Here is a 17,090-nt window from a genome sequence, read left to right on the forward strand (position 1 = left end):
AGGAGCCTGGGGAGATTGGGAGGGCCATATATTTGAGGCCCCCCACCTTTGAGGAAGGAAGGGAACCCCAGCAATGACTGGTTAGGGAAAAACGCAACGAGGGTTCTTTCCTCTGTGGCTTTCACTTCCTGGAGAACCACCTTCCCTTCTGTAGGACCACCTGAGAAGGCCCCAGTGTGCGCCCCCCCCCACACCCACCCACCAGGACCCTTGAACTGGGACCGAATACTTCCTGTGTTCTGGGTAGGTGCGGCTCCATTCAAGCCCAGCTCTGTTCTGACTTGCTGTGGCAAGTCCCTGCCCCTCTCTGTGTTCAATGAAGAAAAGTGTCTCCCACTCTCTTAACAGCCACACTAGCTAGATTTCTCTTTAAAAAATTGAATCATCTCACCCAGCACTGGGATCTCCCCTTCCCCCACCCCGCACCCCAAGAATAAGACAGGATTCAGGAAAGTGGTTTGAACCAGGGACTTGGCAACACCTATGGGTGGGGAAACATGAAGCAATCGTTTTGCCTGTCTTTGCTGTAGGAGGAATAGGGTAAATGAGACTCCTAGGGAGGGTCGCACAACCTAGCACCCCCCACCCTCCAATTTCTTGGAAATCAGGCACAGAGGGCGTCCATCCTACAGCCCCTGACATGTCCCTACCCTGCTTCTGCCTCCTGCAGGGCAGTAAAGAAACCTTCTTCTCATGCTCAAATGGGGAAACTGAGGCCCAGAGAGCAACTATTGGGTGGCAAATGAGAGGCTGTCCTTGACCATGGTTTCTCCTGACTGCTCTGAGTCGATCTACCTTGTTCCAGAAAGAGAACAGGCCTTCAGGGACCAGCAGGATTTGAGCCCTGACACGGCCCTGTCCCTCAGTTTCCCCATCGATCAGGTGGAGGTCAAAGTGAGGACGAAGCACTTCTCAGTATTATGTGCAGCGCTCACGGCTGCCTGCCTTTCCCCGAGTCCCCCAGAGGAAAGGACGCTGACGGGCCCCCCTTAGAAGAGGAGATCCCCCACAAACCCCAGGGGAGGAAGCCACCAGCTTCAGGAATATTGGGAGGGGGTGGGTCTGTGCCTCACTTCTCCTTTCTTCCCCACCATGGGCTCTGCCCACAGCCCAAGTTTGGGGCAGGGGGTTCCCTGCCAGCCCAGTTCCACCCACCCCTCTCAAAACCCACCTGTCCCTAGATGGGGGACTATCAGCAAATGCCCTCCCTTTGCCCATCTGTAAAATGGGCTCTTATGTAGTAGGACCCAGCACACAGGGTTGTCATCAGCGTGAAAGGAGTTAATGATATAGGAAAACAGCACAGGGAACAGCATGGGCGCTCCTGACATGCCACCTCTAACTTTTCACCCGATTCATTCACTCTCTGTCTATAAACACCCTGTGACTCGGGGTCAGTGCTGGGCCTGGAGCCAGGAAGCTCCCTCCAGGGAACCGAGCAGACCTTATCCCTTGTCCCTACTTTCTGGGACTACTCCTCCATGAGAATAAAAAAAATCTGAGGTTTGTTATTAAATTGGTTTCATTTTTATTAGATTCCAACCAAATACAGCAGGGTGGGGTGGGAGATGGGAGGTGTTGATTCATATTGGAACAGGGATGGGCAGAGGGGGCTGGGAGACCCCACTACGTGACATTCTGTAAATCCCAATGCTGCAGAGAACATACCCCCTCTGGTCTTGATGATGCTAAAGGCACTTGGATGTCGTTTTGAAAGGCCCTCCGGGTTGTCATGGCAACCAAGGTCAGGAGGATGCTAAAGGGAAAAAACTAGTCGGTTCTGCTCAACTTAGGTGGAGTTTGGGGCTGCTAGACACCCTCTTTGGCCCTCATTCACTTCCCTCCTCAAGGGGGGTTGGGACGGTGTCCCCACCCTGGCTGGCCATGGTCAGTGGCCCACCACCTGGCCTGCTGGCCATGTGTACATCGTGGGAGCAGGACCTGGGCCTCCAATGTCCTCAGCCACAGCCCAGGGAGAACTGCTGGTGTCTCCTTCCCAATTCTGTCTGAATCCTTTGCTGAAAAACTCCAGGTTTTACTCAGCTTTCTCTCTGGCTCATCTCAGAAAGATCATGAGGGGTCCAGGATCCAAGTTCACCATCAAACCCATCCATGGCCTGGCCCCTGTGTATATAGTGATGAGTTTAACCCTCAGACCCATTTTACAGATCGATGGACATCGATGGTCTAAGTGGTCCTCAGTCTAAGCGATCACCAGGGAATACACAGCTGGGAGAAGGCTTCCAGTCTTCCCACAAGGTCCTTGAGAATACTGTCCTAACCTCCTGGCTGGTGGCCAAGCTCCTTTCTGGCTGAGGTCAGACCCCACAACGTTTCCTGTGCCCTTTCCCCCACAATGATGCCCTAACCGTTGTCTGGCCGAGGTAGAAAGTGGGGGCAAGAACCAGGCTGGGAGGCAGGGTCATGAACGGTCCCTCTCCGGTGTCTGAATACTTCTGCAAAACCTCAGCTCCTACTTGCTTACCCCCAGTGACAGGGAACTCACTATCTGAAGAGCAATGGGGCAGTGACCTTGGGGAAACTCTTCTTTAACCTGAGTCACAGTCTGCCTACTCTTTGGTCCTAGATCTGCTCCAAAATTGCAGAGACCAAGGTGCCTCTGTCACCTCCCATTGATGCAGATCCAGGCCTCCCTGTAGCCTGAGCCCCTGTTTTGGCCTTTCTCCCCATTGCTGTCCTACAGTGCACATAAGAGGGACCTTGAGAGTTGCCCACACTCTCTAGTCTCATTCCCCAGGTGAGCTATGGTACATGGGCTAGCTCAGGGGCAGTGTAGACTCAGGATTGAGGGTCACTCCAGCTGGCCTGCTGGAGAGGGACACCCTAGAAGCCAAAGTCTTGGTCCAGGGGCCAGGTCAGCTGCCCCTCCTGCATGGTGTGGGCTCAAGAAGGAAGTGGCAGGCTGGCCTGGTGGGCCAGGTGGTTGGAGCGCCGTGCTCCTAACACCAAGGTCACGGGCTCGATTCCCACATGGGCCAGTGAGCTGTGCCCTCTATAGCTAAGATTGTGAACAACAGCTCTCCCTGCAGTTGGGCAGCCAGCGTGAGTGGCCCGCAGCCAGCATGAGCTGCTATGGGCTACCGTGTGCTGCCATGAGCAGCCGGTGGTCAACGTGAGTGGCCGGCAGCCATTGTGAGTGGCCAGCAGCCAGCAAGAGCTGCCATGAGCTGCTGTGAGCAGCCAACCGGCGACCAACTGCCTCAGCCGGGGGAGCTCAAGTCTCATAATACCAGCATGGGCCGGGTAGCTGTGTCCTACACCACTAGACTGAGAAACAGCGGCTTGAGCCGGACTGGTGGGGGGAGGCGGAAGAAGGGGAAAAAAAGAAGCAAGTGGCAGCTGTGAGGGTGGAGGAGGAATCTGGGGAGATGGCTTCTCCTGGTGGCGGCCTGCCCAGTGGATTCTGGTGAGAGGGAGTCTGGGGGTGGGGGTGGGTCCAGCATGTCAGGTACCACCTGGTGCGCTGGGCCTTCTCAGGGTGACGCTGACCTTAGCCAAGCCCCCAAGGTCTGTCCGGCCCCCGACGGCCAGCTGAGCAGGAGCTGGGTGTGTCTCACGTGTGAGCCGGCTGTGTTCTGAATTTCAGCTGCTTGTCCCAGGTGTGAGCTGAGCTCTCACGAGAGCCCTGAGTGCCCGTGGTGAGCTTCAGAGTTCAGGGCACCTGTTTAATGTCAGCTGGGTGTCAGGTGTTTCACTGTAGAGCTATGCATACGATTGTATCCTGGGATCCTGGGTGTGAATACGTGTGCACTGGGTGTCAGGTGCAGGTGTCCAGATGTGAACAGTATAGGCTTTTGTGCACCCTCCCCTTGGGGCTGGGCTGCCCTCTATGCATCCTGGGTATAGACCATCTCCGCTGGGGTGTGAGCTGTCAGGGGACTGTGGGCAGCTGTGTACCTCCTGGGAGTGAATTGTGAGCCCTGAAGACCCTGGGGTCTTCGAGCCCCCACTATACCCCCACACAGCTCAGCGATCACCAGGGCCTGGAAGGGCGGAGGCCTCAGAAAACGCTTGAGAAACTCTGCAAAAGATGCCTCCTGATGAAAAAGCAGTTCTGTGGTTGGGTCTCTACAAAAAAAGGGAAGTTCTGCCAGGAACCGGCTTGCAGCAGCCCCTATGGAAAATGCATAGGTGTCATCAACGGGCTGGTGAGGGGCGGGTGGGGACTGGCTCTCCGGGCTCCACTAGGAGCCCACAACCCCAGCAGGGAAGGGCAGTTTGAGGTCGACCCCAGAGTCCTCAAATCATCTTCATGTTGAACTTGCGGGCGCCCCCCTGGCCTGAGGCGGCAGCCGGCCCGTCCACCTTGCGGAAGGAATACTCCACAGAGAAGTTGTTCTTGTGCTGCCCGCGGCCGCGGCTCCACACGAAGAGGAGCAGGAAGCAGAAGAGGACGACACCCAGGAAGGTGATGCAGCCCATGGCTGTGGACACCAGGATGGTGGTGAGGTCCAGCGGGAAGCGTGCAGCCGCCAGCGTCTCGTTGTGACCCTCACCCGGTGTGGGGTTGGCAGCTGGCTCGGGCTGCACGGTCAGCGTGGCGAAATACGTGTCGTTGCCGCCAGCATTGCTGGCCACGCATGTGTAGGTCCCGCTGTCCTGCGGCCGTGCGTCGCGGATCTCCAGCGTGCCACCCGGCAGCAAGTGCGCCCGGCCAGCGCTGGCGGCGGTCACCGCGCGGTGCTGAGGCGTCACCCAGGCCACGGTGGGCGCCGGCTCGCCCTCCGCGCGGCACTGGAAGCGCACGTCCTCGCCTGCGGTGGCCGCGACCTGCTGCAGCCTCCGTTCGCGGATCTTCGGCTTGCGGCACACGAAGTACTCAAAGAGCGCAGAGTCCGGCAGATTGCGTAGCGCGTCTCCGCGGACCTCGGCTGGGGAGGCGCAGGCCGGCAGCCGCCCGTCAAAGTTGAGGGTCTTGCGTCGCTGCACGATCCACAGCAGGCGACAGTCGCAGGCCAGCGGGTTCCCGTCCACGCGCAGCGTCTCCAGCGTGTTGACCGAGTGGAAGGTGCTCTCCTCCAACGTGGACAGCAGGTTGTTGGAGAGGTTGAGCAGGCGAATCTGCCGTAGCCCCAGGAAGGCCTGTGGCTCCACCACGGCCAGCAGGGCCCCAGCCAGGTGAAGCTCACGCAGACGGACCAGGTCGCGGAAGGACCCGCGCGGCACCGTGCTAATGGGGTTGTGTGACAGGTTGAGGCAGGTGAGGTGGGCCTGGTGGCGCAGCGCAGCAGCCGGCACGGCGGTGATGTTGGTGTGGGTGACGGACAGCGAGGTCAGGTTGAGGCCCTGTAGGCTGCCCGGGGCCACCTCCTCCAGCAACGGCCAGTTATCAATCTCCAGATGCAGCAGCCCCGGGAGCCTGCGGAAGTTCTGGTCCTCCAGGGCCGCGATGGCCAGGTGCCGCAGCCTCAGGGTGCCCAGGCCCCGCAGGTGTCCCAGCGACTCGCCCGATAGCGCTGTGAGGTTACAGCGCTCCAGGGTCAGCTCCTCGAGTGCCAGCAATCCTGCGAAGGCCCGGCGCGAGATGAACACCAGGTCGTTGTCGCCCACCTCCAGCCTGTGGAGGCGGCGCAGGTCCTGGAAGGTGTAGTCCAGGAGGATGACCAGCTTGTTCTCGCTCAGGTCCAGCAGCGTGAGATTGTCCAGGCGCGTAAAGACCCCAGGCGGGATGAGCTTGAGCAGGTTGCCGCGCAGGCGCAGGACGCGCAGGCACGGCAGGTTGGCAAAGGCGCCGGGCTCCACGTGCGCAATCATGTTCTCGCTCAGGTCCAGCTCCTCCAGGAGCGGCAGGGAGGCCAGGTCGCCTGGGTTCAGGCAGCGGATGCGGTTGCGGCTGAGCTCCAGCAGGCGCGTTTCTGCAGGGATGCCGTCGGGCACGGAGGTCAGCCGGCGCCGGGGACAGGCCACCGTGCGCGTCTGCATTGTGCACTCGCAACGCGCAGGGCAGCCCCCTGCTAGGGGCGGGGTAGCGGGCAGGAGCAGGAGCTGCAGGCTCAGGACGCACAACCAGCAGGTCATGGTGTGGAGCCTGGGCCTAGGGCCACGCCACCATCCTCATGGGCACCTGGAGATGGGGGCAGCGTTAGCAGTGTGGGGCCTTCTTGCCCCGCCCTAGCAGTGCACTGGAGAAGCATTTGTCCACCTGCAATCCCACTCCTGGGTGTCTATACAAAAGGACTGAGCACACAGGACCTCACAAAAACCTGTACACCCATGTTCACAGCAGCAGCATTCTTTTATTAGCCAAAAAAGTGGGAACAGCCCAAGTGTCCATCCGCAGAGGAACGACAAACGCAACATGGCCTGTCCAGAGACTGGGGTGTCACTCGGCGGTGAAAATGAGGGAGGCGCTGACACTCGCCACAGCGTGGATGGACCTTGAACACACGGTGCTCATGAGAGAAGGCAGACACACAAGGCCACACAGTGTGTGATTCTATGTATGTGAAATCCACAGACAGGAAGTGGGTTCATGGTTGTTTGGGGCTGTGGAGGGGTGGGGGTGATTGCTGATAAGGATGGGGCTTATTTGGGGGTGATGAGAATGTTTTGGAATTCCACAGTGGTGATGGTTGCACACCCCTGTAAATATACTAAAACCACTGAATTGTGCACTTTAAAAGGGTGAATTTTGTTTTGTGAATTTTAATCTCAATGTTAAAACTTGCAAAAGAAAGCATTTATTGAACTGGAGAAGAACCATACAAATATAATGTAAAACATTTTGGTATCAAAGAACCCCCATTTATTGAGTGCCTACTGTGTACCAGGCTCTGAATATACCAAAGAACAGGGCAGACACAGATCCTGCCCTCCAGGGGCTCACATCCATCAGGTGGGGATACCGGGGGTCTACATGTTCCCCTCTCTCCCCCAGAGTCCTTACCAGCTCCCCCACTCATCTTGTCCTCCCTCTGTTACCTGTCTGTACAAGTCGAACCATGATGTGACATGATAACCCATCTTAAAACCTGTTCACTGTCTGTCTCCTCCAACTGCCTTGTAAACTCTCCAGGGCCTTTGTGTTAGTCCAACCTGGAACTGTGCCTGAGACAGAGCACCTGCCTGACAAATGTCAACGCGTTCGATACACAGATAACAAGACCAGAGGACACACTGCAAGGGGCTGTGTGGGGAAGCAGTGTGGACAGACGATCAGGATGAACAGATGCAGGGGCGACTTCAGACCAGGAAACGTGACATATGAGCTGAGACCTTGCAGTGGGTGGAACTGTGTCCCCCCAAAAGACATGTTCAAGTCCTGATTCTGGTTCCAATGAACGGGGCCTTGTTTGGAAGTAGGGTCTTTGCAGATGTGATTAGTTACAATGTAGTTAGTTATATTGGGATAGGGTAGCCTTAATGCAATGACTGGTGTCCTTATAACAAGAAGGGGATTTGTCCCTACATATATAGATTCACACAAGGAATAAGGCCACATGAAGATGGAGGCAGAGACTGGAGTGATGGGGTGGGAAAGCAGCTGCCGTAGCTGAGAATGTGCTCATCACACCATGAGGAAACTGAGGGACTCCTAGTCTCCAGGAGGTCGTAATTCTTAGGTCCCTGTCCCCAGCTGGAAAGTATAGTCGGGAGGCTGAGAGAGAGAACGAGTCCTTGGCCGTGCCCTCCCACATGGTGATTATTCTTAATCCCGACCTGGGTATTGCAAGGAACATAATCCTTCCCCCAGGCAAACCTGCCTTCTGAGACTGTTTTTCTAGGTCATTCTCTCCCATGTTGTTGCCTCGGACAGCACATGGTGAGGCTGTGTCCCAGGTGGGGACAAGAGAGCCAGAACGGATGGTTCCCTGTTCAGCTGCCCATCTCGTGCCTCTGGCAACTTCCTACCTGAAACCTACCCCCGAGTCTGAGGTCACTCCCAGTTCCCAGTTGTGCTGCTCTCTGTGGTCAAGGGGAGACTATCCCCTCACGCAGTAATGGGGGACAGGGCCTGAGAAGCCTGCTCTGGAGGAATTGGGACCTCCTGGCTCTGTCTCTAGGAGGAAATGGCTGGTATTGTTCAGCCCCCCAAATATAGAGTCCTTGTGGGGCAGAGCGGCCTGATTTGTTCTTTCTGCAGGAGAGAATTTCACGCCCCTAGAATAAAATTGAAAGTCCCCCCCACGGCCCACAGGCCCTGTGTGACCTGCCCCAGTCCCCTCCCTACCCTTACCTCCTCTCTGTCTCCGCCTCACTCACTGTGCTCTAGACACATGGGCCTTCTTGCTGTTCCTTCAATATGCCAGGCACCTTCCTGCCTGAGGACTTTTACATCGCTAATACCTGGAACACCTTCCCTGCATGGCTCTCTCCCTGACTCTATTTGGGTCCACCCCCAATATCACTGGTTACTTTCTGAACTAAAGTCCCCACCTTAGTCTCCCAGAAACACCATTTAAACCTTCATTTAATGAATTGTCATTACCATCACCCTCATCACCATCATCACCCTCATCACCATCATCACCCTCACCCTCACCGTCACCATCATGGCACACGCTTCTACAGCCCCTGCTCTGTGCCAATGCAGGCTAAAGGCTCCACCTAAGTGTCCCTTTTCATTCCCACAACAACCTCATGGGGGGCCCACTGTCACCCCTACTTTGCAGATGGCAGTAATGAAGCTCAAAGCAACAAGTCACCGGCTCAGGTTCACACAGCCCATCAGAGGTGGGGCGAAGTGGGTGGCGCTCTCGCCCCTGTAACACTCACTAATCTCCTTTTTCTTTTTTAAACACAGCCTGGACAGGGTCCTGACTGCTCATTCAGCTGGAATTTAAAATACAGTTCTGTTTTTGCTGGACCAATTTTTATCACCACCTTTGGAAATACTGTAACATTGGTTCCCTCATACGTTGATTCAATGTGTCAGTCAGTCAACAAACAGGTACCGTGTGTCAAGCATGTTCCAGGTGCTGGGGACACAGAGCTCAGAAGACAAAGAGGTCAGCTTTCTGGGAGCTGACGGATAGTAATACAGCCTCTCCTGCCTAGAGTGCCATAAGTGGAGAAAAGTAAGTCCAGGGAAAATGCCACGCTGGTGTCAAGTGATTGCAATGATCTAATTTACTGAGAAAGGGATGTTCTTGCAAAGACTTAAAGGAGAAAGGGAGCTGAGCAGATGGTGCAGGAAGGGCAGTCCATGGGAGGGCACAGCACGGGACAACGCGGTGAGGGGCCCCGTGCAGTTCAGGCATGGAGGGGAGGGGATCGCTGTGGTCAGAGATGGAAATGGACTTTTCAAAAATTTCGTTTTTTTCAATTGGAAATAATATTTTAAAAAAATAGTTGCCATAGAAGGTGGATAAGGATGAAGTCAGAAAGTACTGAAGTGAAGAAAGGTCGGGACGGCTAGGGCACAGCTACTGTGATATAGTGCAGAAAGGCCGGTGGGAGACCTCAGTTCTGACAGGCTGTGTGACCTCTGATGAAAAATGCACCCTCTCTGGACCTGGCCTGTCAAAGGGAATGAGAACCCTTGGGGTGTTTGAGCTCCAGCTCTATAATTACTCGCAGGATGAGAGGACAACTGCTTCACAGCACCCAGTGGGGGCCACTCAAGCTGTGACCCCATTTGTCAGCTCTGACCTCTCCTGTGGGCACAGCTCTGTCATCTCCTGTACAGGGTTGGAGGCTAGTGAGAGGCACAGGGAGGAGGCTTGCTTGGGCTACAGCCTCTGATGCCTCCCCCTAAAGTTCTGGCTCCTCGCTTCGGGGTAATTCCTGGTTATTGGAGTGGGAATGGTGGGGACTCGATTCTGCCTGTAGGACCCCTATTCCCTCACTTTCCCTGACACTGGCTGGGCCTGAAAGTGGGAAAGCACGTGGGATGCTGGTCTCGGGTGGAGGGCTGCAGGGGGCTGTGGCCCAGACACTCGAATGCCCCTCAGTTCCTGCTACTCTCAGATGATAAAGGGGGTGGTGGCCTGCCATGTGAAGGACCCTCTCTGGACCTGTTTCCTCTCCCTGGAAGGCTGGACCTTCCAGTGGGGTTAGAAGGCCAGGACCCCCACTTCCCGATTAGGGTGGGGGTCTGAATTCCAGTCCTGCTTCTGCAGGGCTACGTCTTTAGCGCCCTCCAGACACCCCTGTCCCTCCCCAGGGAGCTGCCACCCACCTGGGGCCTTTCCTCACGTCCTCACAGGACTCAACACCACTGTTCACTGATGACTCCTGATTTTGTGTCTCGGCCACCAGGTGTCCTCTGAGCTTCAGCCCTGGGATGCAATCACATCTCTGACCTTTCTCAGGAGGCCCCGCAGTGTCCCAACTTTACCACTGGCAGTGGGAACAGTCCTTGCTCACCCCCTCCTGTCTCACAGGCAACTCCTGGCTCACACCCTTGGCAAACCCATCACCAGGTGCTGTCCAGGTACATCCCAGATCCACCCGCTCTACATCTCCTGCCTTAGCCAGGCCACCCCAAACCTCTCCTCCCAGCACAGGCTCGAGCTCATACCCCAGCACTCAACAGACGCTCATCCTTCCTCTGGCCTCAGTGTTCCCACCTGCAGAATGGGACGGGGGTGTGTGTGTGAGGGTCTGTTCCCCTTGGCACTGCTGACATCTGGGACAGTCATTCTCTGTGGGGAACCAGGCTGGCCACTGCGGCATGCTGAGCAGCCTCCCTGGCCCCCACCCACTCCATGCTAGGAACACCCCCAGTGTGACAACTACAGATGTCCGAAGACATGGCCCAGTGTCCCCTAGGCACAGGACCACCCTGGTGAGACCCCTGCTCTGTGTGTGTATGTGGGGGGAGGTGAGGGGAGCTGGGCACAGAGCAGCCATCCCTAGCAGGAAATAGACTGATAGCCTGTGTCTAGATGGGAAAGCAGGGCCCAGAGAGGGAAAGTGACTCGCTCAGGGCCACACAGCAGGTGAGAAGCAGATTCAAGACTCAAACCCAGAACTCCAACCCTATATTCCCACAGCTGTCCCAGGGACGGGGCACTCCCGTCCCCCGTAGATCCCTGACTTCTGCTGGCTCTGCAGACCCAGGAGCCTCTCCTGTGCCAGCTGGGAAGAAGTGTGAGGCTCCAGAGCTGCCCTAGCAGAGCAAGTCTCCCTCCTCCCATACCACAGAATGCTTCAGGGTCAGGGAGCTCATGGCAACATGGCCGAGGGCAGAGGAGCCCTGTGGCAGCCTGCTCCTGGGCTTTCTGCATCCTTGACCACAGGGGCAGGGCTGGGGTGGACGGACAACACGTGTCTCAAGGACAGAGATTCACCATCATGCACAACGAGCCACAGTGGAGGCCGTAGTCACTGTGGGCAGAAGGCAGGGGCCTGCCTGGAGACGGCTGGGGTGTCCCACGTACAGACGCCCTGCTACCCAGCCAGTCACATCCGGGTCTCCATTTCTCCTGCTGAAACCTAGTGTGCGGGGCCCTGAGCTGGCATTGGGGCATAGTGGCACCCCGGCCTTCATGGGGTACATTTTCTCCCATTTCAAGTGTTCAAGTCAATGTTTTTTAGTACATTCACAGATACATGCAACCACCACCTCTCTCTAGTTCCAGAACATTCCATCACCCCAAAAAGAAGCCCCATCCCCATCAACAGTCACCCCTAACCTCCTTCCTGGCCCCTGACAACTACGAACCCACTTCCTGTCTGTGGATGTGCCTGTTCTGGACATTTCACATAGATGGAATCGCACACTGTGAGGCCTTGTGTGTCTGGCTTCTCTCACTGAGCATCGTTGTCAGGTGGGCAAGCAGATAAGAATCATGCAAACAAGTGAATGAAGTAGATCATTTGGGAAAAGGAGGGTCACATGGCTGGGGGAAGCCAGTCTGAGTTGATAACTGAATGGTGGGCAGTAGTCCATCAGGCAGAAGTCTGGGAAATAGTGTCCGAGGTGGGGATCCCCGCTGGGCAAAGGCCCCATACTGGAAGGAGCCTGGTGCCCCGAGGAGCAGAGAGGTTGTGGCCCAGGTGTGTCCGAGTTTGGGTGTGACAGTTGGGGTCTGCAAGGGTGAAACCACACAAGGTGTTGAACCTACAGTGAGGTGTTCAAACTCGATTTGGACAGCAGCAGGGAGCCATGGGGGGTTTCGAGCAAGAGCACGGCAATCTAAGTTGCAGTTTGAAGATGTGTCCAGTTCTGCGTGGTCTGACCCTGTCACCCTACGTCATTTGAGCCTGGAAAGTCTTGTCTCCTGCCTGGATGGCAATGTCATGAGAACAAGGACCACATTATCCGTCTTTCCCTCCCAGTATGCACAGAGCTGGGTCTTGGAGGGCCCAGTACTATCCAGCAAGAGTGGGGCAAGAGTCTGCAGCCTGGACGAGACTCCTGGGTCCCTATCGGAGCCTGCCCAGTGCCTTGGGCAGAGGTTTTTAATGCCCTGAGCCTCAGTTTCCTCTTTTGAAAAGGGGGCTACCATGACCACCTTGGGATCCGTCAGAAAAAGTCTCCATTGGGTGCCGGCTGGAGTCAGGAGCCCTGAGTTCTAGGTCCTGTTCTGCTCTTGGCCAAGTCTTCACTTCATTCATTCATTCATTCATTCATTCATTCATTCATTCATTCATTCATTCTATAAGCATTTAATGGGTGCCTGCTGTGTGCCTGGCACTGTTCTCGTTTGAGCGGGAAACAGCTTTGAACAAACCCCCATTATTCTGTCTATGGGTGAGAAACAGAAGAAAGAGTTAAATAGACCATATGTGGGCAATACTATGGAGAAAATCAACAAGGAAGGTGGGGTCTAGGGTGGGAAGAGCAATGCCCCCCCACCCCACCTTCAAGATGCCTGTGTCCTAATTCCTGGAGCCTGTGAATGTTACCTGATGTGGCAAGGGGATAAAGTTTGCAGATGAAATTAATAATGCTAATGAGCTGACCTCCAGATGGGGGAGATTGTTCTGGATTCCAGGGGGCCCAGTATCATCACAGGGTCCTCATAAGAGGGAGGCAGGAGGCTCAGAGTCAGAGACATGGAAGAAGCTGCACTGCTGGCTGTGGCGATGGAGGAGGGGCCACGAGCCAGGGACGGTGCCTCTAGAAGCTGGAACAGGCCGGAAACGGTTCTCCTGGGGCCTCCAGAAGGACCAGCCCTGCCGGCACCTGGGTTTAGGCCAGTGAGACCATATCAGATTCCTGACCCCAGAACTGTGACCTGACCCCAGAAATGTGTGGTTTTAAGCCACTAGGTTCATGGTGACTTGTTACAGCATCTGCAGGAGACTCACTGAGGGTCTTGAGCAGGAGGTGGGCTGTGCGTCTGCTTCCAGGAGCCAGGAGGTGGAAGGGGCCAAACTCCCTGCAGGGTCTATGAGCAGCCTCAGCTCAAGTGTATAGACCTACCTGGGGAGAGGCCCGGAAATCTGTCCATCACGGCAGGACCTGAGAAGTGGAGACCTTTCCTCTCATCCACCCTAAGCTGTTCTGGACTAATTTGCCATGAAACTCTCAACCCAAGGAGGAGGCAGACTGTGGCTCGGGGTATGTGAGCCCTCTCCTTGAACTCCAGACCCTTCTCACCCACCTCCTCTATTCTGAATGAGCTTTCTCACAGGCCACATGGTCCCTTTCCAGGCCAGGGGATGCTGAAGACTCCTACGCCTGGCTGGGGTGGCAGCTGAACCCACAGGGAGGGTGGGGGCAGGATGGGGAATAGATACTGGGAGCTTGGCAGCTCTGTCCCCAGGCCACCGCTCCCTCTGCCCTCCACCACCATTAAGGCCAGAGGGAGCAAGGGGAGCATAGTTTGTCAGTCTCTCAAAGCATCCCCCATTCAAGCTTCCAGACAGACTTGGGAGGTGGGGGCCCTCCAAGGCCTCCTTTTGGGAACACACTTCTGATAGCCCCAGGACTGTGGTGCTTCCTGTGTCCTAGATCTGAGTCCTCCTGAGGCTCTCATCCATGACAATTTGTTAAGTTCTAATTAGCCTCAGTTTGCTGTTAGTCCCTGTTAACCCTTATGGGGGGCTGGGGGCCTCCCGACCCACTTTCCTTGCCAACCGGTGGGGGGTGGGGAGGCCGCTGACTGCCCTGTCAGGTGAGGCCTCTAGATCTGGAACCACATTTTTAATGTCCACAGTATACTGTGGCTGCTCACCCACTGGACTAGGGTGGGTGGGAATAATGGAAACCACTTGGAGAAAAGGAGACTGAGGGTCAGAGTGGTCCCCAGCTCACCTGGCATCACTCAGCTTGAGAATCAACTTTTGAATACAGGTCTGATGCTCACTCCTTTCCACTGAATCCCAGAGCCCAGCTGGAGGGTCAAGGGTGGAGGGTACTCTTTTGAGGCCCGGGATTGACACATGGTGGTGGGTGGCTCCCTTGGGCCCACCTGGGACAAGCTTTGCTTGGAGAATTCTCTACCTGGTGACTAGGTGGTGACTCAGGGGCACCCAGAAATGACAGGATTGTGGGACGAGAAATTAAGCTGCTGCCTCAGATCTGCTTTTTATTCCCACTCAGCCAGGCACCTTCAGATCCCAGGCTTAATCTGGGGGCGGCTAGGAGCAGCCACCCCCATTGTACAGGAGAGCATACTGAGGCTGAGCTGGTCCAAGGCAAAGCTGCTGTAATAACAATAACATAATAAGAATGGCCCCTATTAACTGAGCATCTAGCTTACAGAAGCACCAGGCTGGGGGCGTGATGTGTGTCCATTTGTCTCATGTCATGTGAGGTAAGTCCAGGTTTGTGTTTGTTTAGTTCCAGAACTGGAGCTCAGAGAGGGGCTGTCCTTTGCCAAAACTCACCAGCTGGGACAGAGAACAGAAAAGCAGGATGAGGAAGGCTGGGTTTAGCCCTTCTGAGCCCTATCCAGTGGCCGGGTGGCCTCTTCCTGTCACCCAATGTTACCCAGATAGAGTGTAGGCACTGTATCTGTGGGGGGCCCATGGGCACTATGTGGGCCCATGGGGACTACCAGCTCAGATCCTTTCACCTGGCTGCTGCTTCAAGGCAAGGAGCTCACAGCCCACCGTCCAGACAAAGGAGGGTCTGACTCCAGACAAAGATCAGTCCTGACTCCAGACAAAGATCAGTCCTGCCCTCCCCCCACGGCTGCGACACCCCTCCCCACCCATACACCTGGTTTCCACCTGCCTCATCCACACTGAGACCCTATGTCTGCCACCTTTGGGCACTCATGCCACACCCTTCCCAGTCTCCACACCTCCTCCATGAAGCCCTCCAGGGTTGCCCCACATCTCACAGCCCTGCTGGTCCAAAGCTCCCTCCATCAAGTCCCAGATGGTCCCCTTGTCACACCAGATGCCCCTTTCCCACCCCTTGCCAGAAGCAAGAGACTCTCAACCATCTCTGTGCACACATGGATTCACTAGGGTCTTACTGTTAAAAATACAAGTTCCAGGGCTCAACCCCCTGAAGTTCTGATTCATCAGAGCTGGGGAGCTTGGATACCTGCGTCTATCATGCAGGGGAACATGTTGAAAAAAGCAGTTATAAGTCACTCTCCAAAGCAAGGCCAGGTCTGTTCTTGTGCCCAGATCCAGACACTAGGTGCTGTCCCCCAACCCCTCGACTTGTTGAATGGGGCTCAGTGGCCTCCCCAGGGGGGCACCCAGGCTCAGCCTCAGAGGATGGAGAGAAGCCCCCCACCACCCATGTTGCTGCTTGGACACAGGCCCATAGAGCAGCCCAGTGCCCTCAAATCTATCCCACCAGGCTAAGCTGTCCCCAGCCCCAGGGATGTAGCAGGTCCTGGTCTGGATCTCAAACCCAAACACCCCCTTCGCCTTCCTAGCAGCTCCGACACCCCCCAGGCTGGACCAGACCCCGCTGCGGGGAGGACCGAAAGACTCTGGGCTGAAGCCTCCATCCCAGCCTCCCCACCTCCTCAGACCCAGCCAGTGTCCCCTTCTTCCCCCCATGGATGGGGGGGTGCATGCCCTCAGGCGTCTCTACTGCTCCAGAGAGATGCCCACCCGGCTCCCGGCTCCACGCCCCAGGGGAGGTGCGGGGTCACCCTAGCGTGGTGAATGGTGCTCAAAGTTTCCGGGGGAGCGCTGGGGGCCTGGTGAGGGGCAATGCGCCCGGGAGGAGGGCGCGGGGCGAGTGCCCCCAGGCGACTATGGGGGCGCGAGTGGGGGCTGCGGGAAGCCGGTGGAGTGGGGTCACCGGGCCCCGCGCGGCCACTCACCTGGGCGGCTCCGCCGCGGACACGGCGCGGGCTGCGGCGCGGGGGCCGCCCGGAGCCGACTGGAGCAGCCGCTGCTGCCGCCGCCGCCGCCGCCGCCGCCGCCGCCGCCGCCGCCGCCGCCGCCGCCGCCGCCACCGCCGCCGCCACCGCCGCCGCCACCGCCTCCCGGGCTCGCCGTGCGCGCTCCCACCGGCGTGTGCCCGCTGCCACTCTATCTGGTGCGCGAGGCGGGGGCGCGCGGGGCTGCGTCCGGCCGTGCACGCAGCCTGCTGGCTGAAGTGAGGGCACTAAGGGCCGCAGGTGTCTGGGACTGCGGGACTCGCGGGGACACGTGCGCGCAGGTGCCAGGACGCGTGCCAGGACGCGCGCCAGGGCGGCGGGCAGGGCCGGGGGACCAGGCCTGGGAGCGAGTGGGGCTCTGGGAGCTCCCTGCCCGCGTTGGCGCGCCTCTGAGGACCTCTGTGGCTATGGCCTTGGTGTGCCTGCAGAGACCCCAGACCCCCATATGTGCCCCTCTGGGACCTGCTCCCTCCTCGTTGCTCCCCAGTCCAGGCTTCCACCACCTGGTACCTGGACACCTGCCTCAATCTTGTCCACTAAGGCCAGCACGCCAGGCCCATTCCCCATGTGGGTCACAGAGGAAGCTTAATCACCGGACTCCAGAAACAACTGTGGTTCCCTACGGCCCTCAGGATCTCATCTAAATTGTGCCCTGCCTTCTTCCCACCCCCCCTCATTCCCATCCCAATGCAGGTCCCTTTGCTCTTCGGTAAATATGCTGCCCTCCCTCCAGCCGGTCTCAGAGCCTTTGCATCTGCTGCTCCGGCTGCCTGGAATGCCTTTGCCTCCATCCTTCCTTGGCCAGTTTACAATCGCTTCTGTTTATCTGTCTACTGGGGCTTTTTCAAAATCACCCCCTTGCCTGGTCTGTGCAGCATG

At 57.0% G+C, this 17,090-nt stretch overlaps 1 protein-coding gene across 1 annotated transcript; it reads right to left on the bottom strand.

Moving 5' to 3' along the window:
- Positions 1 to 1,508: 1,508 nt before the first annotated feature.
- LINGO3 (leucine rich repeat and Ig domain containing 3) lies at positions 1,509 to 16,265 on the bottom strand. Its single transcript, XM_019743957.3, has 2 exons — positions 16,152 to 16,265; positions 1,509 to 6,085 (listed from the first exon to the last, which is right to left on the bottom strand). Exon 2 carries the CDS (start codon positions 6,037 to 6,039, stop codon positions 4,261 to 4,263), a length of 1,779 nt encoding a protein of 592 aa, XP_019599516.2. The 5' UTR covers positions 6,040 to 6,085; positions 16,152 to 16,265; the 3' UTR covers positions 1,509 to 4,260.
- Positions 16,266 to 17,090: the final 825 nt, after the last annotated feature.

The sequence above is a fragment of the Rhinolophus sinicus genome, chromosome 15, assembly GCF_057876585.1.
Source record: "Rhinolophus sinicus isolate RSI-liver-muscle chromosome 15, RSI-T2T, whole genome shotgun sequence".
NCBI classification, from domain to species: domain Eukaryota; kingdom Metazoa; phylum Chordata; class Mammalia; order Chiroptera; family Rhinolophidae; genus Rhinolophus; species Rhinolophus sinicus.

Coding starts and splice junctions, on each gene's coding strand:
- LINGO3 (XM_019743957.3), bottom strand. CDS start 6,039: ATGACCTGCTGGTTGTGCGTCCTGAGCCTGCAGCTCCTGCTCCTGCCC.